This window comes from Pygocentrus nattereri, chromosome 21 (genome assembly GCF_015220715.1).
Source record: "Pygocentrus nattereri isolate fPygNat1 chromosome 21, fPygNat1.pri, whole genome shotgun sequence".
Taxonomy (NCBI): domain Eukaryota; kingdom Metazoa; phylum Chordata; class Actinopteri; order Characiformes; family Serrasalmidae; genus Pygocentrus; species Pygocentrus nattereri.
In genome coordinates this window covers 18,744,627-18,768,130 of record NC_051231.1, presented here as the reverse complement: position 1 = coordinate 18,768,130, position 23,504 = coordinate 18,744,627, and the positions used below count along the sequence as shown (strand labels likewise).

Sequence of the window (23,504 nt, the reverse complement as noted above, 5' to 3'; positions counted from 1 at the left end):
TTAAAAAGTACTGTCAATAGAAATGTTTCTATTTTTATTGCTAATGTGAAAGATCAGGGAAAAGATAAAAAACAAAAAAACCAGGTAAAAGATGACAGTCGTTGCACACAACATACAACTACCTGAAACAATTCTATTATGACTCTACCATGCTTAAATCTACTATTTGAAATAGTAATAACAAAAGCCATTTGGCATAAATGAGTAATGAATTGTCTCCACAGTCATCCTCTGTTTTGTGTGCCTTTTCAAGAATAAAATAATGAAATTACACAGCCTGTCATTATTAAAACTTATATGAAACTTCATTAATTACTGCATTTCCCCTGTCTGCCATACATGCATGAACACACATTCACCCAAAAACACAATGTGCAGGAGCAAGGCAGTTTTGTGTTTGTATTTCTTCTTCTGTTGATATCAGCATAGATCAAATTTGATCAAATACGATTTGAATGGGTACAAACGAGACCCCAGCCCACCACCAACCCCCAGGAAAGAAAACATTTTTCCCAGTACAAAAGGGGATAAAACAAAATTAAAACAAAATAAATAAAATGCATTGCTATGTCAGTTTTTCTTTTCTTGCTACAATAACAACAATAGTAAGAACAATAAAATTTGATTTGTAGTAGTAGTAATAATAATAATAGTAATAATGCACTCCTTGGTGTACAAAGACAACCCTTAACCTTGTCAATGCAGCACTTTTCATTAGGGAATCTGTCTTGGGCAGAAAGCTATGCCTTTAGATGCCTTAAAATATGCCTTATTTTATGCCAGGGCATAATGTAGGACTATGCAAATGTTTACCCTTTTCTTTCAGGACCTTTAGCAAGAAAGGTGAACTTGAATGAAGCACAAAATAAAAATCTTAACTCAGAATTTGGCATAGGTTGTTCCATCAAGCTTCAAGCTAATGTATAACAACTATAATTTGTCATAATTCATTTACTTTTTCAGCACGAGGTAGCTTAAAATAAAAAAGAACCCAGGCAAAACATGATTTGCAACTACTTATATAAAGCATCTAAATTTGATGAAACATACCCTATAATTAAAACCTACAAATAGGTTTTATAAGACACAACCTAGATATCCATTCATCTATCTATTTGTACAGATGTACGGTAGTTTAAATTACATGCTGTTTAACAATAGCACCATACATATTTTATTTAAAACACAGTCATTTGGATAAATGAAAACGGCAAACAGAAAAACATTTGCATTTAATAACTGGGGTTTAAGATAGATAAACTGCATGATTGGACCATTGAGAAAAAGTGGCAAAGATTTGACACACAAAAAATAACAAAGGGAATGACACCTTATCAATAAATAAATAATACCGAGGCATGCACTTCACTATCATCTGTTACATTTTAAACATTTGCTGTTCATAATCAGCATGATTTGACTTGGTGATAAGTAAATTTATCCAGGAAGGAAGTAATCAGAGATGATATTGAAGACAGGGATTGAGCTCGGGTGAAAGTTGTCAGTAATAGTTGTGAGTCAGATGGTGATTGACTCTAGTATGTTATCAGTACTGCTGATGATAATCAGTGCAGGCATCCTATGTTATGACATGGAAAAGCACTTAGACGTCCTGCTTGTCAACAAGAACCTTGATCTTCATTTTTCTCCCTTTCTGAGTGTGTTATTTCTTCCTTTCTAAGTATGTGTTATTTCTTGTTTTTCTTGTTTCACTCATTTATCCTTCTTTATAAAAAGCAGACAGCACCGACATCAACTCCAAACTCTTGATCAGTTCCACCAATGTCTATAGGGGCAATGTCCACAATGGGCAGACGAGAGGTCTTCTGTGACTTGTACTCAATTACTGTCTTGCCCCACTGCCCGGTGTAACTCTGCAGAGAAAAAGAAAAAAAAAAACAATAAAATATAGATGCAAGCTGCAGTCTTAGGGGTCCAAGAATCATCAACATCATAAGCTTATGATAATCGATTAATTTGAACTTACACAAAGCTCTCGGGATACAAACTTAACATTGCTTCAAGTTGTCCTTCACTTTGGTAAGGACAGCTCAGGTAGGATTCGAAACAAGCACTTTCTTTATAGAAGGGAAATGTTTTCATGCTGAGGCACTAGTGACACTAGACTCCACAGACAGTTTTGAGACTAATTTTGAGGTAATTTGATAAAAACACTAGAAAAAATTTACATTTTCCAAATTTTACCAATTGAAAAACAACTGTAATATTTTGTATTTGCACATTTATTGGACTCTCTGAAATGCATAACTTTGACCAATTTGTCTTTCCACAAGATAATTGCAGTAAGACATATGATTGCTTATATGTTTTGCAGTACACCATTTACAACTGTTGGAGTTCCCTCTGGAGACTGGATAAAATACTGCAATATTTTATTATATACCAATCATGGATTTATTTTCAACTTTCCTTTGTAATTAAGGAACACATATTTGCAAAGTATCTTATTGAGATGTGCAATTTGAGGATTTTAAAAAAATTTAATCTTAGAAAGAGATAATATGTTAGATTGTTATAATAATAATTAATAATAATAATAATAATAATAATTATTATTATTATTTATTTTATATAGTGCATTATCAAGGACCTAAAGACACTTACAATTCAAAGTACACACTAACACAGACAACAAGAGCACAATACTACAAACAAAAAGACAAGGCAGAGTATGGGAGGTCATATGAAAGAGCATAACAGATTGAGGGCAGGTTATGAGTGTGGTGGGGCAGACCAGTTATATAAGAAATGCTGGGCATTGTAATAGCTTCCTAAGGCTGATTCCAGTCAAACTTTAAATACTTCCTCAAATCATTACTGTGTATGTACATTTCAAATTTAGTCACAATCAGAGCATCACTGAAGGCTTTATAGCCCCTTGTGTCAATAAGCCTACCCAAACTGATTGATACATATCTTGCAGCCACAGAGTTTAAACGGCTGGATTTTTAAAATAATCATTGACATTGAGAAATAACCAGATGGGGTAAAACCAAGTTTGAGAGGTTATAATAAAAAAAAACAAGGCAAGAGTATGAAAAATTCAACATTTTGTGTGAACATTTTGAGACCAACATAATGCAGACATCTTGGAAAACCCCAGGCTATTGGAAAAATATAGGTGTAACATATTTTGCCAATTATCTAAAATATGGAGCTTAAAAGACCCAGTTAGATGTTTACGTGAAATAAAACAAGTATTATTTATGACTGTAGTTCTCATGGTTCAGGAGATATGGGCCAAAAGAAGGCAAAATGTTGCTTTATAGCCCCACCATCAGACCACTAGGAGTCTTTTCACTTGTCTAAGTAGTTGGGGATATTCTATAACTATCCTCAAATTTTGTTGTTTGGATAACTTGGAATGTTTGTTCCCCAGTCAGTTTTAGTGAAGAAAAAAATATATATCCTAGCAGATAGGATTCCATGTACCAGTGGACCCTAAATGAAAAATAATCACTTAAAGACTCTACAATCCATTTTACTTTTGAGATTCTTTTTTGAAATTTGGGGTATATTGCATCACAGATTGTACATGTATTGTACATGTATGTTTTTCATACATTTCTAAATTTTTAATTAAATTTTACTTTAAAAATCTTGATTACAATATATTAGCAGATAATTACTGCAAAACATCAAACAATGAGGGTGGGGTTTTGTTGGCTCAGTTATCTAAAATTCAGTTGCACACTGTCTGTGACCAAAAGTGAACTCTCTGCTTAAGATGACATGACTTCAGATGTTTCAGCCATACCAATTACTAACTGATGGATTAAATTAAGCACATAGCTTTGCAGTCTTGATAGACAGACACTAGCAGTAGAATGGGTCATACTGAAGAAATCAGTGACTTGAAACATATCACTGTCATAGGATGCCACCTCTGCCGCAAGTCAGTTTGTCGAATTGCTGTTTGTCTCGATCTGCCCCTGTCAAATGTAAGTGCTATTATTGTGAAATGAAAGCACCTAGGAGCAACAAGAGCTTAACCATGAAGCATTAGACCACACAAACTCACAGATTGGGACCACCAAGTACTGAAGCACATAGTGTCTATCTTCTGCTGAATGACTCATTAAAGAGTTCCATGTTGGATCTCGAAGCAACCTCACCAAAAGACCTGCATGCTAGGATCTTCTTTATATAAGTTTTTGTGGCCAAGCAGCTATACACAAGCATAAGATCAAAATGCACAATGGCAAGTGTGAGATTGCTGGCATAAAGCATGACGCATCACTTTCCCAGTAGAGTGATGGCTGTTATAGCTGCAAAGGAGGGAACCAAATTCTGTACTTCCGTACAACCAACTTAATAATAGAAGCAATAAGAGACTGTATGTTGACATGTATATATGTGCTTGGCACATGGTTAGCTTGTAAATGATACTGCTCAAGCTTTAATCTCATATTCACTAATTTGTAGTCACACAGAATTATAATACAAGGATGGTTTGGATTACAGACAATGGCAAAAGTTAGATGACTTAAGCTGGTTAAATTCTTGTTAAAGCCTATCATGTTCTGTCATGATTTGTGTCATCACTAATCTACTGCATGGTATGCTGTTGCTGTATTCATGCCTTCCAAAGCAAATCCATGTACTACGTACAGAAATTATGTCATAGACTAATGTCTATTCAATGGCAAGCAATTCTAATTGATGCAGTAATTTTTAATTCTGATTATTTGAATTGAAGTGTAAAGATTCCTTGATGGATCAGTCAAACTTCAGCAGTCAAATGTATTAAAGTGAACTCTTTCTAGTTTTCTGTTCTTTTACCTTTGTTTTAGTTGTTGTTCATAATGCTGAAGGGTTGTTTTGTTCTCATGGCTTGAACATTTACAGCAAATTGTTTATTATAGCACGTCCTGAGGACAGGAACAGAACACTCAGTTTACGACATCAAATCTCTACTTTTTGTAGAGAATGTATGAGAACACTGACTTTTACAATGGTACCAATTTTCCTGGGGGGTTGAGGGATTAAGAGTATAAGAGCTGTGTGTCTTAGATGCTGTTCATGCTGGGGTTAGATGAGGCTGGAAATAGTTGTACTGAGTGCACTCTTTTTAATAAAACCATCATTATCATTGATGGGTAGGGATATAAAATGGGATGTCATAAAAGCTCCTGTAAGTGTAATGTGTAGGTGTCCCAGTATTTTTGTCCAAATATACACATAAACATACACACACATTAATGTGAAGACAGAAATGCAAGGTCTGATTCTTAACAAATCTAAAAGAGATTCTCATCACATTAAACTGCCTACATTTAAGCATGCTGTAATTGTGACTTGTAATATTACCTTTGTGTATTACGATCTCAATTAAAATCTCCTTTGGTTGATCTATCAGTGTAGCAATCAGAGAATTCCTTTAGCTATCAAATGTATGCATGAATGTGTTTTGTGCTTCCTTACCGTACAACCATCCTCTAGGACATTGTATCTGAAGCGGCTGTTGCCTTCAGCTTTTATCTCTACATCATTGGAGCCCTGTAGAATCAGAGCCTTCTTCAGGTTGCCTGTGGTTAGGTCCATGTAAGCCACACTATTCTTGCAGTGGTATGTGAGGTTCTGTGAAGCCTCTGTGGACAGCAGTCTTAAGAATGTCATCTGGATGCTCGCTGTATTAGGTGAAAGGGTATCATCTCCATAAGTGAACTGTGGACGCAAAAATAGGAAATATTACAGGGTGGGAAGTAAACAGCCAAGAATTTACCAAGCTTAGCACCACTATTACCTGGTATTTGTTTTAATATTGTGCTACTGGAAGGTAACAAATTTAAATCAAATGTAATTTTACGTACATGGAATCCACCATTCATTGTCTCCCCGAACCAGATATGTTTGCGGTCACTGCTCTTGGTACTCCACCAATTCTTGCGTGGGATTTTGTCAGGTTTAGGATAGATACACGTTTCACCAGTTTCCATGTTGCAGAAGACCTTGATGGCATCAATTGTGCAGCCCTGGTTAGGATCAATCCAATACTCTCCTGGCAATGGTTGGGTGGCAGAGAAGTCGGGAGTAAACTCATCAGTAAGATTATATTAGAAATATTACAATGCTCAATGTTCTTTGACCATTAACTTTGCCTCATTAACATTGAATCTCCTGGCATCTCTTTTGAATTATTAGCAGTCTTAAACCATGTTGAATGGTTTTAGCCAGGGTGAACATTTCTTTAAAGCACAGGAAAGTCATTTTATAATTCAGTTATGCTTTCCAATTCTTTTATAAATAATTTCAGTATCTACTACTACAAGAGCTTCAACTATTGTAATGGTGACTTTTCATGCCCTTTATTTCAAACATTGTCACTGACTGCCCCTCTAGTTCAGCACTTTAAGTTGATTGGTACAGCTGAGATGTGACCAGAGTAAAGGCTCTCTGACAGCCAAGTGTCAAACTGAACATGGCAAGCCTTGGAGTTTTGGAATAACTAAAATTTGGAAAGAGACCAATGCCTGAAATCTCTCCTCATACCAATCTAACAACTTATAAATTCCCATCAATACCATCTTGTGAAAAGATTTCTGCAACCTTCAGCACCACACCATCTCCTCCCTCCTCCCCATATATATTAATACTACCACAAACAAAAACGAGAGTCTGGCCTCTGGCAAAAGCTGCCCAGAACTCCAGACCAAGTTACTTTCTGAGTCATTTTAAATGTATTTAAATTTAAATTAAGTGTATTAAAATGACCTTAAATTTAAACTAACTAAAATAAATTTTCTTCTGACAGCATTCCATTTCAGCTCTTCTACCAAACTCACCACTTTTCCAGTCTGGGTGGCATAGTTTCAGGTCTCTGCAGGTGCGGGCAGGGTTCTTCTTTGAACCCTCAGGGCTGCGAATGTTTTCGATTTGGTTATTCAGGGACTTGAGGGTGGCATCCACCTCTGTATCATGCTGTCGAAGACCTCCTGCAGCCTGATCAGCTCTCATGAACCTCAGGGGATCAGGGGCCTTCTCATGATGGGACAGACCTGCAAAAGCAGACATGTCGATGCCAGGGCCAGGAGGTCCAGGAGGTCCAGGGGGTCCAGCATTACCAGGAGGACCCTGACAATGATAGAGAATATGAGAGAGGGCTAAAAATCATGTAAATGAACTGTCTCACAACATTAGACTGTCATTAATTTTTTATTGCTTTTTACAGGTCTTACAACACATAACAATGAATAAATGAATCACTAACATAAATAAATTAAATAATTAATTAATAATTTAAAAAGGGGGAGGGGTATGGAGTTCTAGAGGGGGAATTACCCAAGTCCTCCACAGGAAGCTGCGGGAGGGACCTGAAAAATGTGATGAAAGGTGACCAGCACCTATAAAAGTTGTCCACAGACCCTCTCAAACTAAACTTGATCTTCACGAGACACAAAAAAAATCTCTCAACCAAGAGGGAGGAGAGCGAGACTTCCAGCTGATGAGAATTGTTTGCCTTGTTAATAACAGAGCAAAAGCAAAAGAGTCCAATTCTCTGGAATTCAACTTTGTAGTGCTGAAGTAAATCCTAAAAATAACTAGAAGAGGGCAGAGACTCATATGTTTATTAAAGGCTGTAGAAAAAGTCCCAGAATCTCCCCAATTTGCAACAAGACCAAAACATAAGAAAAAGGGTCACCAGGTCCTTGTCGCAGCAAGGACAGATTGGTTTAACCTCTGGATAGATTTGATTTAATGTAGCATTGCACAGATGAGCTCTATGGATAACCTGTAAGAGATAATTTCACCATGAATAATGGCTTTGAGTGACTCCCATAACACTGAATTAGAAACAGAAGGAAAGGAATCTGAGATCTTTGTATAAAAATTCTCCTCTGAAAGTAGTGTTGGTTTAAAACATCACTGAGGGCCAGCTCTCTGATAATGACTGAAGGTAAGATCCATCTGTTGCAGTGCATGGTCTGAAATACCTATTGCAAAGTACTCAGCTTGGGTGACGAACTGCATGAGCTTGCGGTTTATAAAGAAATAGTCAATTTGAGAAAAGGATGTACTTGAGAATAAAAAGAGAAGGATCTTGAATGAGGGTGAAGTTCACTCCATGGGTCAACATAGCCATTTTCTTTAATAAAGAAAGACAACGATTATGGCATTTTTGAGCCTACTGTTGATGTCAGGTTTGATCGATCCTATCTGGGATTCACACAGTTCATGTCACCTCAGAATTAATTGGTGTGAATTTAGATCAGGAATGATGGACAACAACCTATCCATAAAATCAACATCATCCCAGTATATATTCCAGCATATATGTTAAATAAGTCCACCTGAATTTGGAAAAGTGAGCCTACTACAATAATATATTATGTATTCTTTTATTAATCAATATTGCTACTCCCCTAGATTTACTACTACAGTTAGAGTGAAATACTTAGCTATCCCAGAGTTTTTGGAGTTCAAGATGGGTTTCTTGAAGAAGTATATCAGCATTCAGGGACCTAATGTGATTAAAAAACTTTATAACTTTAATTTAAGACTGTAGACCCCTGACATTCTAAATAAATCAAACCCGGATTACTTAAGTTGAATTCCATTGTGTAAATGAAAAAAAAGAAACAGAGAGAAATGTGACAAAGGTAGAAAGCATAGCAACCTTGAAGAGAAAGAGACAGTGAAACTGGGGGGAGCGGGGCATGGGGAGAGTGGGGCAGAAAGGGGAGAGTGAGGCATGGGGGCTAAGAGAGGAAAAAAAAACAAAACACCAAAACATCCCAACCCAATGAGGGAACAAGAGACCTCTAAACAGACACTTTGAATGTTTTAATTTTGAACTGCTCGAACAGACAGACCTAAAACACGTCAAGCACATGTACTTTGTAAATACACCACCACCCCTGCAGACGCCAACACATATTCCTATATAACGGGACAGTGTATCCAGCGATAACAGAGAGTGAGAAAAAAGTAACCCGAGATCCAGTCTTGGTCAAGCGTCGACACATATTTAAAGTAATAACCTTTTACATAACAGAAGAGGTTCTATATGTGCACAATCCATATAACAGTAACAATAATTTAAAAACCTAGAGAAATGTACCTTAAATTCACTGCAGCTTGTACACTAAGAGAATTTTTTCGTAGCTAAATTTAAGTGAACTCTTACTGGTTAATGTCACGCAGCCTCCGGAATCCCTTGTGAAAGTTGACAGATGACACAATGCCCCTATCAACACTCTAGGTCTCTGGAATATTGATGAGCATCACCTGGGTGATGCACTTGGGATGGTATATAGCCCAGGCTATAGCTTAGAGACATTGCAAAGTGCACCGGTGTGGATTTACTGAGTGTTTTTTTCTATTGTTATATCTTTTGTGTATGACCTATTGCTATTTGTTTTCGGTTTATGCTCTTTCTTCCCTGCCCTTTGGATGTATTTACTGCGTTCTCAGATTTTTGGATTTGAACTCGGCCTGTTTTTGTGACTACAATTTGGATCTCTGTTTATATCAGTAAAAGCCCTTTCGACTACAATCATCTGCAAGCATCTGACTGTGCTGGAAACCTTACAGTTAACAGAACATGAAATATGGAAACGACTAAGTCTCTAATATTAAGCAGCATAAAGCTACGTTACCTCACAAAGCAAAAGAGTAGCTCAGCGATTGTAGTGGTTGTTTCAGAAAGGCCTAGGCCACCACCTCCATGAAGCTGCACCAACCCCCCCCCCATTTCTGGCAGAAATGGAAAAAAAATGCTACTATTCGATTGTGCAGCGTTTGTGCTGGTTTGTGCTGTAGAAATCATCATTTGCGGTGGCACCATTTGTGAGAAATTAAACATTACATTTTATAGCATACAACATCACTCAGCCCCCCCATCAACCTCCAAATTGCATCAAAATGGTCTCATTCAATTGTGCTGGTTTGTGCCGTTAAAAGAAACATTCCAGCTGTTTTAATTCTCTAGTAATAAAGCCATAAAGGCTGGATGAGTGACATCACGCAAAACCCCCCATTAATGTCCAAATCACACCAAAAGGGTCTTCTTCGTTTGTGCTGGTTTTTGCCGTTAAAGTAAATATTTGTGCTGTTTTAATTATCAAGATATAGGTTAAAAATATTTCTTTAATAAGTGATGTCACACAGCCCCCAGCCAGCATCCAAATCACACCAAAATGGTCTCACTTGTTAGTGCTACGTTTGTGCTGGTTTGTGCCGTTAAAAGAAATGATTGTGCTCTTTTAATACTTAAGTTGTTGTATAAAAAGTTTTTGTCACTACCAATGACATCATTACCACAAGATTAAAACTAGTCAATGGTTAAGATCTGAGAAAGGCCTCCTGAGCAGTCATCTGGGTCAGCTTCATCACAGTCTTTCAGTGTATCACGTATACTCATAGTTCGTGTGACTTGATGTGCTCATCAAATATCAACAAAAATTTACTGGACTCACCAAGAACACAACAGATTTTAAAAGTGACCAATTTAAGCTAAGTAGCAAGTAGTAATTTCTAATCATCAATTTTAGTTCAACTCTTGACTATTACTCAGTGCAGTGATGAAGCTGAATAATTAAAGCTGCGAAAGCCAGAATGGCTCTGTAGTGATCAGGGACAGCAGCTGCTCAGGAGGCAAAAAGGCCTTTCTTAGATCTTCACCATCAACTTGTGTTAATCCTGTGGTAATGATGTCATTGGCAGTGACAAAACCTATTTATACAACAACTTAATTATTAAAAGATCACAAACATTTCTTTTATCAGCGTAAACCAGAACAAATGAATGAGACCATTTTGGTGTGATTTGGATGCTGATGGGGGGGCGGAGTAACGTCACTTATTAAAGAAAAATATTTAACCTATAACTTGATAATTAAAACAGCACAAATCTTTATTTTAACGGCACAAATGCAGTACAAATTTGATGGGGGCTGCATAACATCAGTCATCCAAAATGTATGGTTTTATAACTTGATAATTAAAACAGCACAAATGTTTATTCTAATGGCACAAACTAGCACAAATGTAGCACAAATGAATGAGAACCCTTTTGGTGCGATTTGAACGTTGATGGGCGCTGTGTGACGTCACTTGCCCAACCTTTATGGCTTTATAACTTGATAATTAAAGCAGTACAAACGGTTATTCTAATGGCACAAACCAGCACAAACGCAGCACAAACGAACGATATTTCAAAAATGTGTTTTTATTTTTTTGTTGTCATCTAGCATGTCAAGTAATGCAGAGTTTTCAGTAGTGAGTGATCTGCACTGATTTTCCAGTTGAGCAATCCTATCTCTATGATCTGAGGTGCAGGCTTCCAGCATTTGTTTGATGGAGTCCAGTGTTACCAGTGGGCTGTAGAGCACTGGAATGAGCCACAGTATTCAAGCACTGGCAGGAACCAAGGCGCAGTGTCAATCAAGTCAGCCATGATGTTAGCAATGATCATAGTCCTGCTCTAAAGCAGATATGGTAAATAAAAAAATAAACATATAAATAAAAAATTAAATAAAAAAATTCCATATGGACCATATGAAAGCTGGAAAAGAAATTGAAAACTAAACTGGAATGTTTCAAACTGCACAGAAGAACTGCACTTGACTACAAACACTTTCTGCAGTCAACATACCATTTTACATATAAAAAATCCAGATTCTTATTCAATACAATAGCAGATAGTTACAGAAAGCCAGACAACAGCTGGTTGTAGCAGCAATTACTTCATGGAACCTCAACAAAGCTAAAAAAAAATCCTCAAAAAAAAACAACAACATCAAAGTAGAGGAGAACTCATTTTGGCCTAGTTGGCCTTCATCAGGACAAAAATTCAGTGTGATTAAAAGCCTTAGGGAAACTAAATCTGTGAATGCTTCCTGTTTAAGTTCATGCTGGTCTTGTTGTGGGCTTTCAATCTAAATTGGTTAATAAATAAATAGTTCTAATCTTAAATCTTAAAAAAATAGGTCTTAAAGCTTGAGTAAGTCACTTGTCTTTTCCACATAGATTTTTATATAAAATATGCATGCCTGCTTATACAGACTCTACAGTCTGAGCATCCTAGCTAGCAAAGATTGAGTTTCCTGAATTATATATATATATATATATATATAATATACACTGCTCAAAAAAATAAAGGGAACACTTAAACAACACAATATAACTCCAAGTAAATCAAACTTCTGTGACCACAGACCACTTCTCAGTACCTATGCTTTCTGGCTGATGTTTTGGTCACTTTTGAATGTTGGTGGTGCTTTCACACTCGTGGTAACATGAGACGGACTCTACAACCCACACAAGTGGCTCAGGTAGTGCAGCTCATCCAGGATTACACATCAATGCGAGCTGTGGCAAGAAGGTTTGCTGTGTCTGTCAGCGTAGTGTCCAGAGGCTGGAGGCGCTACCAGGAGACAGGCAAGTATACCAGGAGACATAGAGGAGGACGTAGGAGGGCAACAACCCAGCAGCAGGACCGCTACCTCCGCCTTTGTGCAAGGAGGAACAGGAGGAGCACTGCAAAATGCCCTCCAGCAGGCAAGAAATATGCATATGTCTGCACAAACGGTCAGAAACCAACTCCATGAGGATGGTATGAGGGCCTGACGTCCACAGATGGGGGTTGTGCTCACAGCCCAACTCCATGCAGGATGCTTGGCATTTGCCCGAGAACACCAGGATTGGCAAATTCGCCACTGGCACCCTGTGCTCTTCACAGATGAAAGCAGGTTCACACTGAGCACATGTGACATACGTGACAGAGTCTGGAGATGCTGTGGATAGTGATCTGCTGCCTGCAACATCCTTCAGCATGACCGGTTTGGCAGTGGGTCAGTAATGTTGTGGGGTGGCATATCTTTGGAGGGCTGTGCTCACCAGAGGTAGCCTGACTGCCATTAGGTACCGAGATGAGATCCTCAGACACCTTGTGAGACCATATGCTGGTGCAGTTGGCCCTGGGTTCCTTCTAATGCAGGATAATGCAAGACCTCATGTGGCTGGAGTGTGTCAGCAGTTCCTGCAAGATGAAGGCATTGAAGCTATGGACTGGCCGCCCATTCCCCAGACCTGAATCCGATTGAGCACATCTGGGACATCATGTCTCATTCAACTTACAATCATGTCTCATTCGACTTACAATCAAATTGTAAGTTGCTCTGGATAAGAGCGTCAGCCAAATGCCATAAATGTAAATGTAAATGTAATGTCTCGCTCCATCCACAAACGACACGTTGCACCACAGACTGTCCAGGAGTTGGCGGATGCTTTAGTCCAGGTCTGGGAGGAGATCCCTCAGGAGACCATCTGCCACCTCATCAGGAGCATGCCCAGGCATTGTAGGGAGGTCATACAGGCATGTGGAGGCCACACACAATACTGAGCCTCATTTTGACTTGTTTTAAGGACATTACATCACAGTTGGATCAGCCTGTAGTGTGTTTTTCCACTTTAATTTTGTGTGTGACTCCAAATCCAGGCCTCCATTGCTTAATAAACACTATACATAACTATTTATGTCAGCATTCATAAGACGACATTGTACTGATATCAGGTTAAATATGCCTGGAAACTACTCCCTCTTCCCTCCATGGCATGGATAAGATGATTGATGCAATTATGTATAGTGTTTTAAATATGTTTAGTGCTGTAAACATGTTCAACGTTTATTCTTATTATGTCAGTACAATGTCATTTATTTCATAAAACATCTTATGTCAGGTTGCGAGAACCGACATAAGCACTTAATAAATGTTCAAGTAGTGCTTTATAAACACATTATTCAGTACTTATAAATGCGTCATAAAGCCCTTATGCAGGTAGCCTTCAAATAAAGTGTTACCAAGATATCATACCATGTGAACAACATAACTTTCAAATGCATTAAAAGAAAGGGTGTTATTATGAGCTGCCAGATATGCCTCCTGGTTAGTTGACTAATCTTAATGCTTTATTAAGCTTAAGACGCTACATTACTTACAGCTGGACCAGTCTCTCCAGAACGGCCACGCGGTCCAGGAGGTCCAATTGGGCCAGGCAGGCCATTAGCTCCATCCTTTCCAGCTGGACCGACAGGGCCAGGTGGCCCCTAAAGAGGAGGAAACATTAAGGGGACGGTAAGGTTAAACAAAATTTCATTTCAGTACTGTTGTATATAATGAGAAACTTTTGAAGAGAACCAGATACTGACTCTTGCTCCACCGGGGCCTGCAGGTCCAACAGCACCCTGGTCACCGGGCTGACCCTGTGTATGGAAAGCAAATGCTCTTTGAGTAGACAAATTACAATTAAATCAAGAGATGTGATTAACAACTTTAGGCAAACCAGTTATTGGACAATTAAATCAGTTTAAAATGAAAATGAAATTTCAGTCAAGACTATATTTTGTTTCCATTTGCAGTAACTTATATGTTGCAGTATGGCTCTGTTCAAGGATGTCCATGCCGTGTACACACACTGAAAACTTTAGGCAGATAGAACAGCAGAATGAACCCTCTAGGGGACAGAACAGTGCAGGCAATAAAGACAAGATGACACTGAGTAAGTCAAACAACATGAAAGAGGAGTAGAGTAAGGATAGAGATGCGTTGCAAAGTGGCATGCAGAGGAGCTGCAGGAATAATAAAAATATGCTTCAGCATTTCATTTCCTCTGAAAGCCACTTTGGAGTGGGGGGGCAATAAATATTTTACTCAAAGCTGCATGTGCCACAATTGTTGGCACCCCTTAATCTAATACACAGTCTAGTGCACAGATAACAACTCTGAGTCTTCTCTCATAATGCTTAATGAGACTAAAGAACACTTGACAAGCCATATTAGACCACTTTCCATACAAAACCTCTCCAGAACATTCAGATTCTAGGGTCTCCTCTTCTAGCTAATCCCACAAGTTTTCTATGGGGTTTAGGTCAGGGGACTGGTTGGCTATGGCTAAACCTTTGACCAGTGCACCATTTTGGTGTTAATTTTAAAGTGTGCTTTGTATCTTCACCCTGCTAGAAGATCCAAACTATGTCCCAGTTTAAGCCTCCTAGCTGAGGTAGTGGGGTTTTGATTTAATATCTGCTGGTACTTGACAGAGTTGGTGTTACCATTAATCCAGATAAACTGTCCAGCGCATTTGGAAGAAAAAACAGACCTAGAGTATCACAGATCCACCACCACACTTCATAATGGGGATGGGGTACTTTTCTGCATGTCTATCTTTGTGTCCATGCCAAAATCATCTCTGGTGTTCATTGCAGAAACCTCTATTTTGGTCTAATCTGACCCACGGTCCCACTGAAAGTTCCAGTAATGCCTGGCAAACTGTAGGCGCTCGTGTTTGTTGGTCATTTACATAATTGATAACATTTCATCAATATATCTTTTGAGCTGTCATCCATACAATATTATAAGTTGTATGGATGACATTATATCAGTTGGACACAAATGGAGGGCAGTACTAACTGCATATCTGTCCTAACAAAGACCTATAATTAACTAGCATCTTAAATAGGCAATAGAGAGGAAGTTGTTCTTCTGACCTAGAAGAATGACTTCCTCAGGACTAGTTGAGATCTCTTTGACTACCAATGTTGAATGGCTGTGGAGTTACTGGGATTTGAGCTTGGGTTTGGACAACCCAGCTGTGCCACTCAGAAGCTCCAAACTCATTCATTTTAAAATTAAACAATTAAATGGTAAAATTTAAAATTACATACGGGAGGCCCAGGGAGGCCCTGAAGTCCTGTAAAACCTCTATGACCCTTCTGTCCTCTTTCTCCTGCCTCACCAGCTTCTCCTTTATCTCCACGGGGTCCTTGGGGTCCCTGTTGAGGAGAAAATTAGATTATCTTAGACATCAATGGACCACACCAATTTCCAGTTTACATCACAACTGACACAAGTCAGTAGCAATATAATGTATGTGCTGGGCTGATCAGGATGCATCTTTATGACACCATTTGGCATTTCTTATTATTCAGCATATCTTGTCCTACAGTGTTCTTTATAATGTCCTTATTAATTGCATACTCTGAGTTGGAAAATGTGCAACAAGTTCAACTATTACTGAAGTAAATTATTAACGTTCATGCTGACACAAGCAAATAAGAGCAGAAAAACTCACAGCCATTCCCCTTGCTCCCGCAGGTCCAGGTGGTCCAGAAGGTCCTTGGGGCCCCTAAAATAGAATTAGATCAAATACAAAGAATTACATTTAAAAATATTGAACGCAAGAATTATCCTATTTTTTATGTATTGTTTGGCAGCCCACATGTCACACTGAGCTAAGGGCTGTCAAAAATGATTTAACACTATATTCGGCATGACATTAGTAAAAATAAGTTCAATTTAAATACATAATTGGTAAAATAATGGCATACAAAGGACTGTTATGAAATTTCCCATGATAACTCTGCAATTAGCAAAAATATTCATAATATTAAGTGATGCCAGTTGCGGTAAAATTATTTTGAAATGTTTGCATGAATATTACCTGATAATTTGGTCTAGATTAGACTAAATAAAAGATACCTTATTGAATAAACAGTAATTGGCTATTGGTCTCACATTTTAATTCTACATTTGAATCAGTTAGTCTCTATTAGATGAACTCCAAATAAGGAGTACACATTACATATTGGATTGTGTATTAAGTGATATATGCAGATTTCTTCAAAATACATAAACTTGCTCAGAGTTCTTCATCCCTTAACTTTTTTAAGGAACCGCTATCCATGTTGAGACCTACATGTTGAGACAGATAATATACATGGCAGGCAAATAACACAACCTGACACAAAAACTGGTACACCCAGAAAATCTAGCAAATATCTACTACACCACCTGTTACATGAGTAAAAGAGACAAAATCCATAATCCATGCCTGTGGGATCTCACCATGTGACTCATTGATCTTCACCAAGACTTAAGAAAAGCACATCCTTCACATGCTTAGGCTGAACTTCTGCCTGAGCTCATTTGAATCCTTAGCATTCCACCTCTAGCAAAGATGCTGCTATACACTCTGATCTGCTTTGATGTTTCTGAAACTAACATTTTGTTATCATTATTGGTTTCTTTTTATTTCTACCAATTGTTTACACATCTGATGATACTCTTTCAGGATCATCTGCATGCCAGGATTTTTTTGATCACTGCTCAAACGTCCACAGTATAGGAGTTCAGAAAAAGCTGGCATTAGAGCTGACAATAACATTCATATTACTCATCATTTTGATGACTAATTGAGTAATTTGTTAGGTCAAACAATAAAAATGGATCAAATGAACAATGACTATGCAGAGACTTTCAGGGATTCTAAATTACATCACTGAAACAAAATGAACTAGGAAGCCTTATGATATCAGAATCAGAAGCAGAATCAGACTTTATTGACCAGGTTTGCTTGCACATATGAGTAATTTATCTTACACAGTAGCCAGTTTAATGAATTAATTATGTCAGCTCTTACAAACATAAACTAGAGTTCTTTTGGGGATCTGGTCTTGCAAGTGTACCCCAAATCAGCACAAATTCTCAGTTCCCTCTCGTCCTCCAGTTGTACAATCACTCCTTATACTACAACCACAAATTGAAGGTATGGTCTGCACAAAGTCACCATTAGGCAGCATAGCTTAAAAATAAACCTCTACCAAAGGTGATTTTTTAAATGTCGATTACAGTACCAACATATACTTACAGCCTCTCCTCTGTCTCCCTGTTTGCCAGTGGGGCCAACTGGGCCAGGGGCACCAGGGGCACCAGGTGCACCAGGAGCACCAGCTGGACCAGTGGCACCACGATCACCCTAAAATATAATTATATGGGTCAGTTAGCAAGCATACAGCTATTAAAACAAATAAGCATTAGAATAAATCTAGGCTTAAATATACAAGAATGAAGCAAGGAACACATAGTATAAGAATAAGTACTGATTAAAAATTAAGTAACAAAAGCAGTCAATAAACAGTGTAGACCTTGATTCCTGGGGCACCATCTCGGCCAGGAGGACCATCAGAGCCAGGGTTACCCTGTTTTACAACAAGAAATATTCATATTTTATTCCTGTTTATTTTTTATTTTTTTTTCATATTTAATTGCTTGTGTGAAATTAATTTGGCACCAAAAAAATCAGTTTAAAGGGTCAGTAACAGAAAAAGAATTCCAAAATAAGTGAAGTAAATGAACAATCTTTTATGATTATCTGAATACATCCTAATCTTACTTGAAAGTCACTTAAGCCAGCAGAGTCAGGTTTTATTAATGGTGATAGACTCCTGACCCAACATTTGCATGAGAAAGGAACATGTGCAAATTAAGTTACGATCTGGGCCTTGCCAAGATTTTAAAATATCTACTTTCCCTTTACCATTTATTACTACAAGTTAGGTTTATAGTGCAATTTGCATGAGTGTCACATATGTGTCATTTAATTATCTACAAACTAACCTCTCTACCAGGTTCTCCAGCAGGTCCAGTCAGTCCAGGAGGTCCCACAGGGCCAGGAGGACCACGGTCTCCAGGACCACCAGGAGTGCCCTGCTTGCCAGGCTCACCCTGTAAAGAGGTGACAGTTGATGTCATATGTCACAGGTGCTTGTTTGTGGTTTTGTCAACATTTGTGACTGTAATCCATTCTCCAGTAGTTAACAACATTCAGAGAATTCTTAAAGTACACCATCTTTGTAAAACTAAAGGTACATTTATTAAGATTTAAGGTTTTTTCTACAATAGTTGACCACACTTTTTAACTTTCTACTTTTTCCAAAATACTCCACACACAGCACTTCCTTTTTTCCCCTCTGGAAACAAAATAGTATGCCAGTGTGCTTGAGTTCATTATTCAGTCTATCAGAAAACCTGTGTATTACAACAGCCTCAACTGTAACTGTTAGAATATTCTGTTTCATAAAAGATTAGTTTGTTTGTGGGGTCAGACTCATAACGAAAATGTCTAGAGGATGATCATGACAAATTCTAGGCTAAATGTTTATGGGCTAAAAGGAGAAATTGGAGCTTTAGAGGTTAGGAAGTACGGTATAAGAAGTGAATGAACTAACCACAACCCCACCATGCACTACTTATGCAGCTCTTAATTCTTTTTTGTTTGCTAACTGACTTAATAACTCATTATAAAATACAATGTAATGTACTAATGTAATGGTTTCTGCATCTTTTCACAATTCCAGTTTCTGAGTAACTGGTACAACACTATAATGAGTGACTGATTAGTATATGGGTCATTGACATGATCTCAATTTTTTTTGTCTAAGTCCATTACACCCCCCCCCCCAAAAGTAAATACATGATAGATATCAGTTTATTCAACGATACCCCTTTTTTTTGTTGGTTAGAAATGGTAATTTACCATAATAGGTGGTATAACCTCAGGAATGCCATGGAAATGTGCCATTGTTATAAGAATGCTATTTATTTGAGAAAAAGTATAAACTCAAGACACTATGAGTGTCTTAGTATATGCCAGTTTAATTTGAAAAATAGTCTGAACTGTTAGGTGACACAATCCAGTAGTGGTCAAATGATGTAACCACCCCAGTACAGTTAATAAACATAAAAATAATTATTTAAAAATAATAACTGAAAAAGGTCATTCAAGCTTTGATAACACCAACTATATTTAAGATCTAAAATGCATATAGATATAAATGCAAATATATATGTAGATATAAAAATGCACATCATGTCTTTGTAATAAGAATCTATACTTTATATATTTATTATAATTCAAATTATAATTTTACAATTAAAAAACCTTTTGTCATTAATTTGTGTATAGTAATGCTGTTTTTCTAAAAAAAAATCTATTAAGCCAGCTGCACATTTTAAAACTACCGATGTAAAGCTAGATTCCATCTCTTTCTACATTGTGCTTCTTCTTCTGTTTCTTCAAGATACATATGCACTTTTAGCCGATGTGCAAGTAACGAATTACATTTCCTCTCATTACTGTAATTAAGTACAGTTTTCCCTGTAAGGGTACTTTTTGGAGTAGAATTAAATCATAGTACTTTCACTCATACTTGAGTTAATTTTTAATTAAATACTTTTAATTTGCTACTTTAATTTTCATAACATTACAGAGTAAAAATAAATTATGTATGTATGAGCTCAGAAACCAATACTAACGAATTGCTGTTAAACACGAGGAACAGACCGCAGCCAAACGGTCATCTGTATTAATTTAACATGGACTGGCAAAAAATGGCATTATTATGAGCAGCCAAACACGAAACCTGCTGAGATCCGCTCTCACAACTCGACTCCAGCCTGAGGGAGGGTTAGATGAGCTAGCTGATCCAAGCTAAAAGGATACCGCATTTACGGTTTTCACACCTATTATCGTAAGCTAAAGTCTGGGCAGCAGGACTCTCGCTAAAATTACATTATTAATTGAGCATTATTAATTCATCTACTCATAATTTTAACTATTTTTCTCTTAAATGAACTTGATTAAAGAATAACTACCTCTGCACAGTCTTTCAGAGATTCTAAAATACTTCATTGGAAACAAATAAACTAGCACGTCTTATATAATCTCCTAACCATGAAACACATGCAGTCTACTGTAAACCACCACCATGCATCACTGTAGGGATGGTATTGGCCAGGTGATGAGCGGTGCCTGGTTTCCTCCAGACATGTGGCTTGGCATTCAAACCAATCACAGTTCACAGAACGGTGACTAGCAGGGCAATTATTTCCAGTGATGAAGCTGAGTCAGCTCAGAAATATGTTGAGGTTGTGACAGTGAAAGTATGAAAAAAGTTTTTTAATGAACTACTCATTTACTCTTACTTGAGTAATTTTATTTACTAATACTTTTACAGTGCATCCGGAAAGTATTCACAGCGCTTCACTTTTTCCACAATTTGTTATGTTACAGCCTTATTCCAGAATGGATTAAATTAATCTTTTCCCTCAAAATTCTACACACAATACCCCATAATAACAAAGTGAAAAAAGTTTGTTTGAATGTTTTACAAATGTATTAAAATAAAAATAAACATAAGTACATAAGTATTCACACCCTTTGCTCTGGCAGCAATTACAGCTTCAAGTCTTTTTGAGTATGATGCTACAAGCTTGGCACATCTATTTTTGGGCAGTTTCTCCCATTCTTCTTTGCAGAACCTCTCAAGCTCCATCAGGTTGGATGGGGAGTGTTGGTGCACTGGAGGTCAAGAGTGCTCTGGAGCAGGTTTTCTACAAGGATGTCTCTAAATTGCTGCATTCATCTTTCCCCCTGACTAGTCTCCCAGTTCCTGCTGCCAAAAAACAACCCCACAGCGTGATGCTGACACCACCATGCATCACTGTAGGGATGGTATTGGCCAGGTGACATTTGGCATTCAGGCCAAAGAGTTCAATCTTTGAGAGAATTTTGTTTCCCATGGACTGAGAGTCCTTCAGGTGTCTTTTGGCAAACTCCAAGCGGGATGTCTTGTGCCTTTTACTGAGGAGTGGCTTCCATCTGGCCACTCTACCATACAGGCCTGATTGGTGGAGTGCTGCAGAAATGGTTGTCCTTCTGGAAGGTTCTCCTCTCTCCACAGAGCAATGAAGCTCTGTCAGAGTGACCCTTGGGTTCTTGGCCACCTCCCTGACTAAGGCCTTCTACCCCAATCACTCAGATTGGCCGGGCAGCCAGCTCTAGGAAGAGTCCTGGTGGTTCCAAACTTCTTCAATTTATGGATGATGGAGGCTACTGTGCTCAGGGGGACCTTCAATGCTGCAGAAATTTTTTCTGTACCCTTCCCCAGATCTCGATACAGCCCTGTCTCAGAGGTCTACAGACAATTCCTTGGACTTCATGGCTTGATTTATGCTCTGACATGTACTGTCAACTATGGGATCATATATAGACAATTGTGTGCCTTTCCAAATCATATCCAATCAACTGGGTTTACCACAGGTGGACTCCAATCAAGTTGCCAAAACAGCTGAAGGATAATCAGTGGAAACAGGATGCACCTGAGCTCAATTTTGAGTGTCATGGAAAAGGCTGCGAATACATGTGACTTTTTTGTTTTTTATTTTTAACAAAATTGCATCAACATTTAAAAAAACTTTTTTCCCTTTGTCATTATGGGGTATTGTGTGTAGAATTTTGAGGGGAAAAAATAAATGTACTCAATTTTGGAATAAGGCTGTAACATATCAAAATGTGGAAAAAGTGAAGCACTGTCAATACTTTCCTGATGCACTGTACTTGTACTTGAGTAAATTATCACTGCAGTAATACCCTGACTTTTAATACAGCATAGTATACAGTCATTTTGATAAGCTTTTTTTCAGTGAATTTCCTAGTATTGCTACTTTGATACACAAATGAGTATTTTTGAGCAAATGTAGGCATTTTAGAATTTTGTAGCTACTACGTACAGAAGGTCCAGGCAGGCCAGGGAAGCCTCTTTCACCACGCTGTCCAGGAAGACCAACAATACCACGCTGTCCAGCAAGGCCCTGAGGACCTGCTGGTCCATCTGGACCCTACAAAAGAAATATTAAAGCCATATTAATAGTTTATTATTATTAATAACAAGTTGTATTAAATATAATTGCATAACTGATGAATTACATGCTGTGATAATTACTGTTAACATGTTTTAACATGCTTACAAAAACAGTATCTTAGTAGTATACCATACATTTTCTCTTTATTGCTATTCGCTATATTTATGTGCAGAACAGTATTCTGTATACTTATTTTTTCACAACCTACCAATGTCTTTTCTTAGATGTGCTCAGTTATGTCTGTTAGTCATGCCCTGACATGTTTGATGTTAGCCTATTTCGCACATAGATTTTTTTCTAAAATTAATCCAAAACAAAAAAAAGATTATTGAATTTGTTTAATATATAAGCAGAGCATTTATAGCTAACAACCTGAGTAAATAACTGATTCAAATATTGTGTGTTGTATCCTTGTCCACAGATGTCATTAAGATTACTCACAGGAGGACCATCTTCCCCTGGCTCTCCCTTTTCCCCTGGAGGACCAGCTGGACCACGTAGACCTGCATCACCCTGTCTGCCTGGGGGACCACCATCACCACGCACACCCTTAGGACCATCTTTCCCAGGAGAACCAGCAGGACCTGCGGGACCAGGGTTACCCTGAAAAATAGGGAATGAGAGAGCTGAAGATCAAGCTTTTGATAATAAACACTGAATGTACATACATAATCATGAATATTTTACTCCACTTGAACCTATACCCTTTTTCAAATTTGACCAAAGTTAAGAACTAAAGTCTTGTTGAGATTGGAACAATGATCTGAAAAGTAAGAGACAATGTTTTACATTTTTTACTTTAAAAAATAATAATTCATGCTTTTTTAAATTGGTCTGCCTTTTATCTAAAATAGCTTAACTGTTATACATAAAGCAAACTGTAGGTTGACATGAAGAGAAACACAAAAGCTCATCTGGCTTAAAATGGCTTATAAGAAATTAAAAAGAAACTCTGAATCTTACTGTCTCTTTCTAATCTATGTGTCTCAGTTTGCCTCTC

The 23,504-nt window shown here is 37.7% G+C and overlaps 1 protein-coding gene and 1 long non-coding RNA gene across 4 annotated transcripts in view; one reads left to right on the top strand and one right to left on the bottom strand.

The window, feature by feature from the left end:
• Window positions 1–1,657: 1,657 nt before the first annotated feature.
• Window positions 1,658–23,504, bottom strand: part of col2a1b (collagen, type II, alpha 1b) — a 134,750-nt gene continuing 112,903 nt past the window's right edge. For all 3 annotated transcript variants that reach the window (XM_037532212.1, XM_017719154.2, XM_017719155.2), the window contains 13 exons: window positions 22,946–23,107; window positions 22,373–22,480; window positions 18,419–18,526; window positions 17,947–18,000; window positions 17,670–17,777; window positions 16,095–16,148; window positions 15,688–15,795; window positions 14,173–14,226; window positions 13,963–14,070; window positions 6,807–7,095; window positions 5,835–6,022; window positions 5,446–5,688; window positions 1,658–1,874 (listed from right to left, as the gene is read on the bottom strand). In XM_037532212.1, coding sequence (XP_037388109.1) covers window positions 1,728–1,874; window positions 5,446–5,688; window positions 5,835–6,022; window positions 6,807–7,095; window positions 13,963–14,070; window positions 14,173–14,226; window positions 15,688–15,795; window positions 16,095–16,148; window positions 17,670–17,777; window positions 17,947–18,000; window positions 18,419–18,526; window positions 22,373–22,480; window positions 22,946–23,107 — 1,731 coding nt within the window. In that variant the 3' untranslated portion in view covers window positions 1,658–1,727. The remainder of the gene's footprint in view (window positions 1,875–5,445; window positions 5,689–5,834; window positions 6,023–6,806; window positions 7,096–13,962; window positions 14,071–14,172; window positions 14,227–15,687; window positions 15,796–16,094; window positions 16,149–17,669; window positions 17,778–17,946; window positions 18,001–18,418; window positions 18,527–22,372; window positions 22,481–22,945; window positions 23,108–23,504) is intronic.
• On the top strand, window positions 13,963–23,480 carry LOC108440341. The gene is made up of 3 exons (XR_001858835.2): window positions 13,963–14,098; window positions 18,430–18,562; window positions 22,926–23,480. It is a non-coding gene; the product is annotated as an uncharacterized LOC108440341 (long non-coding RNA).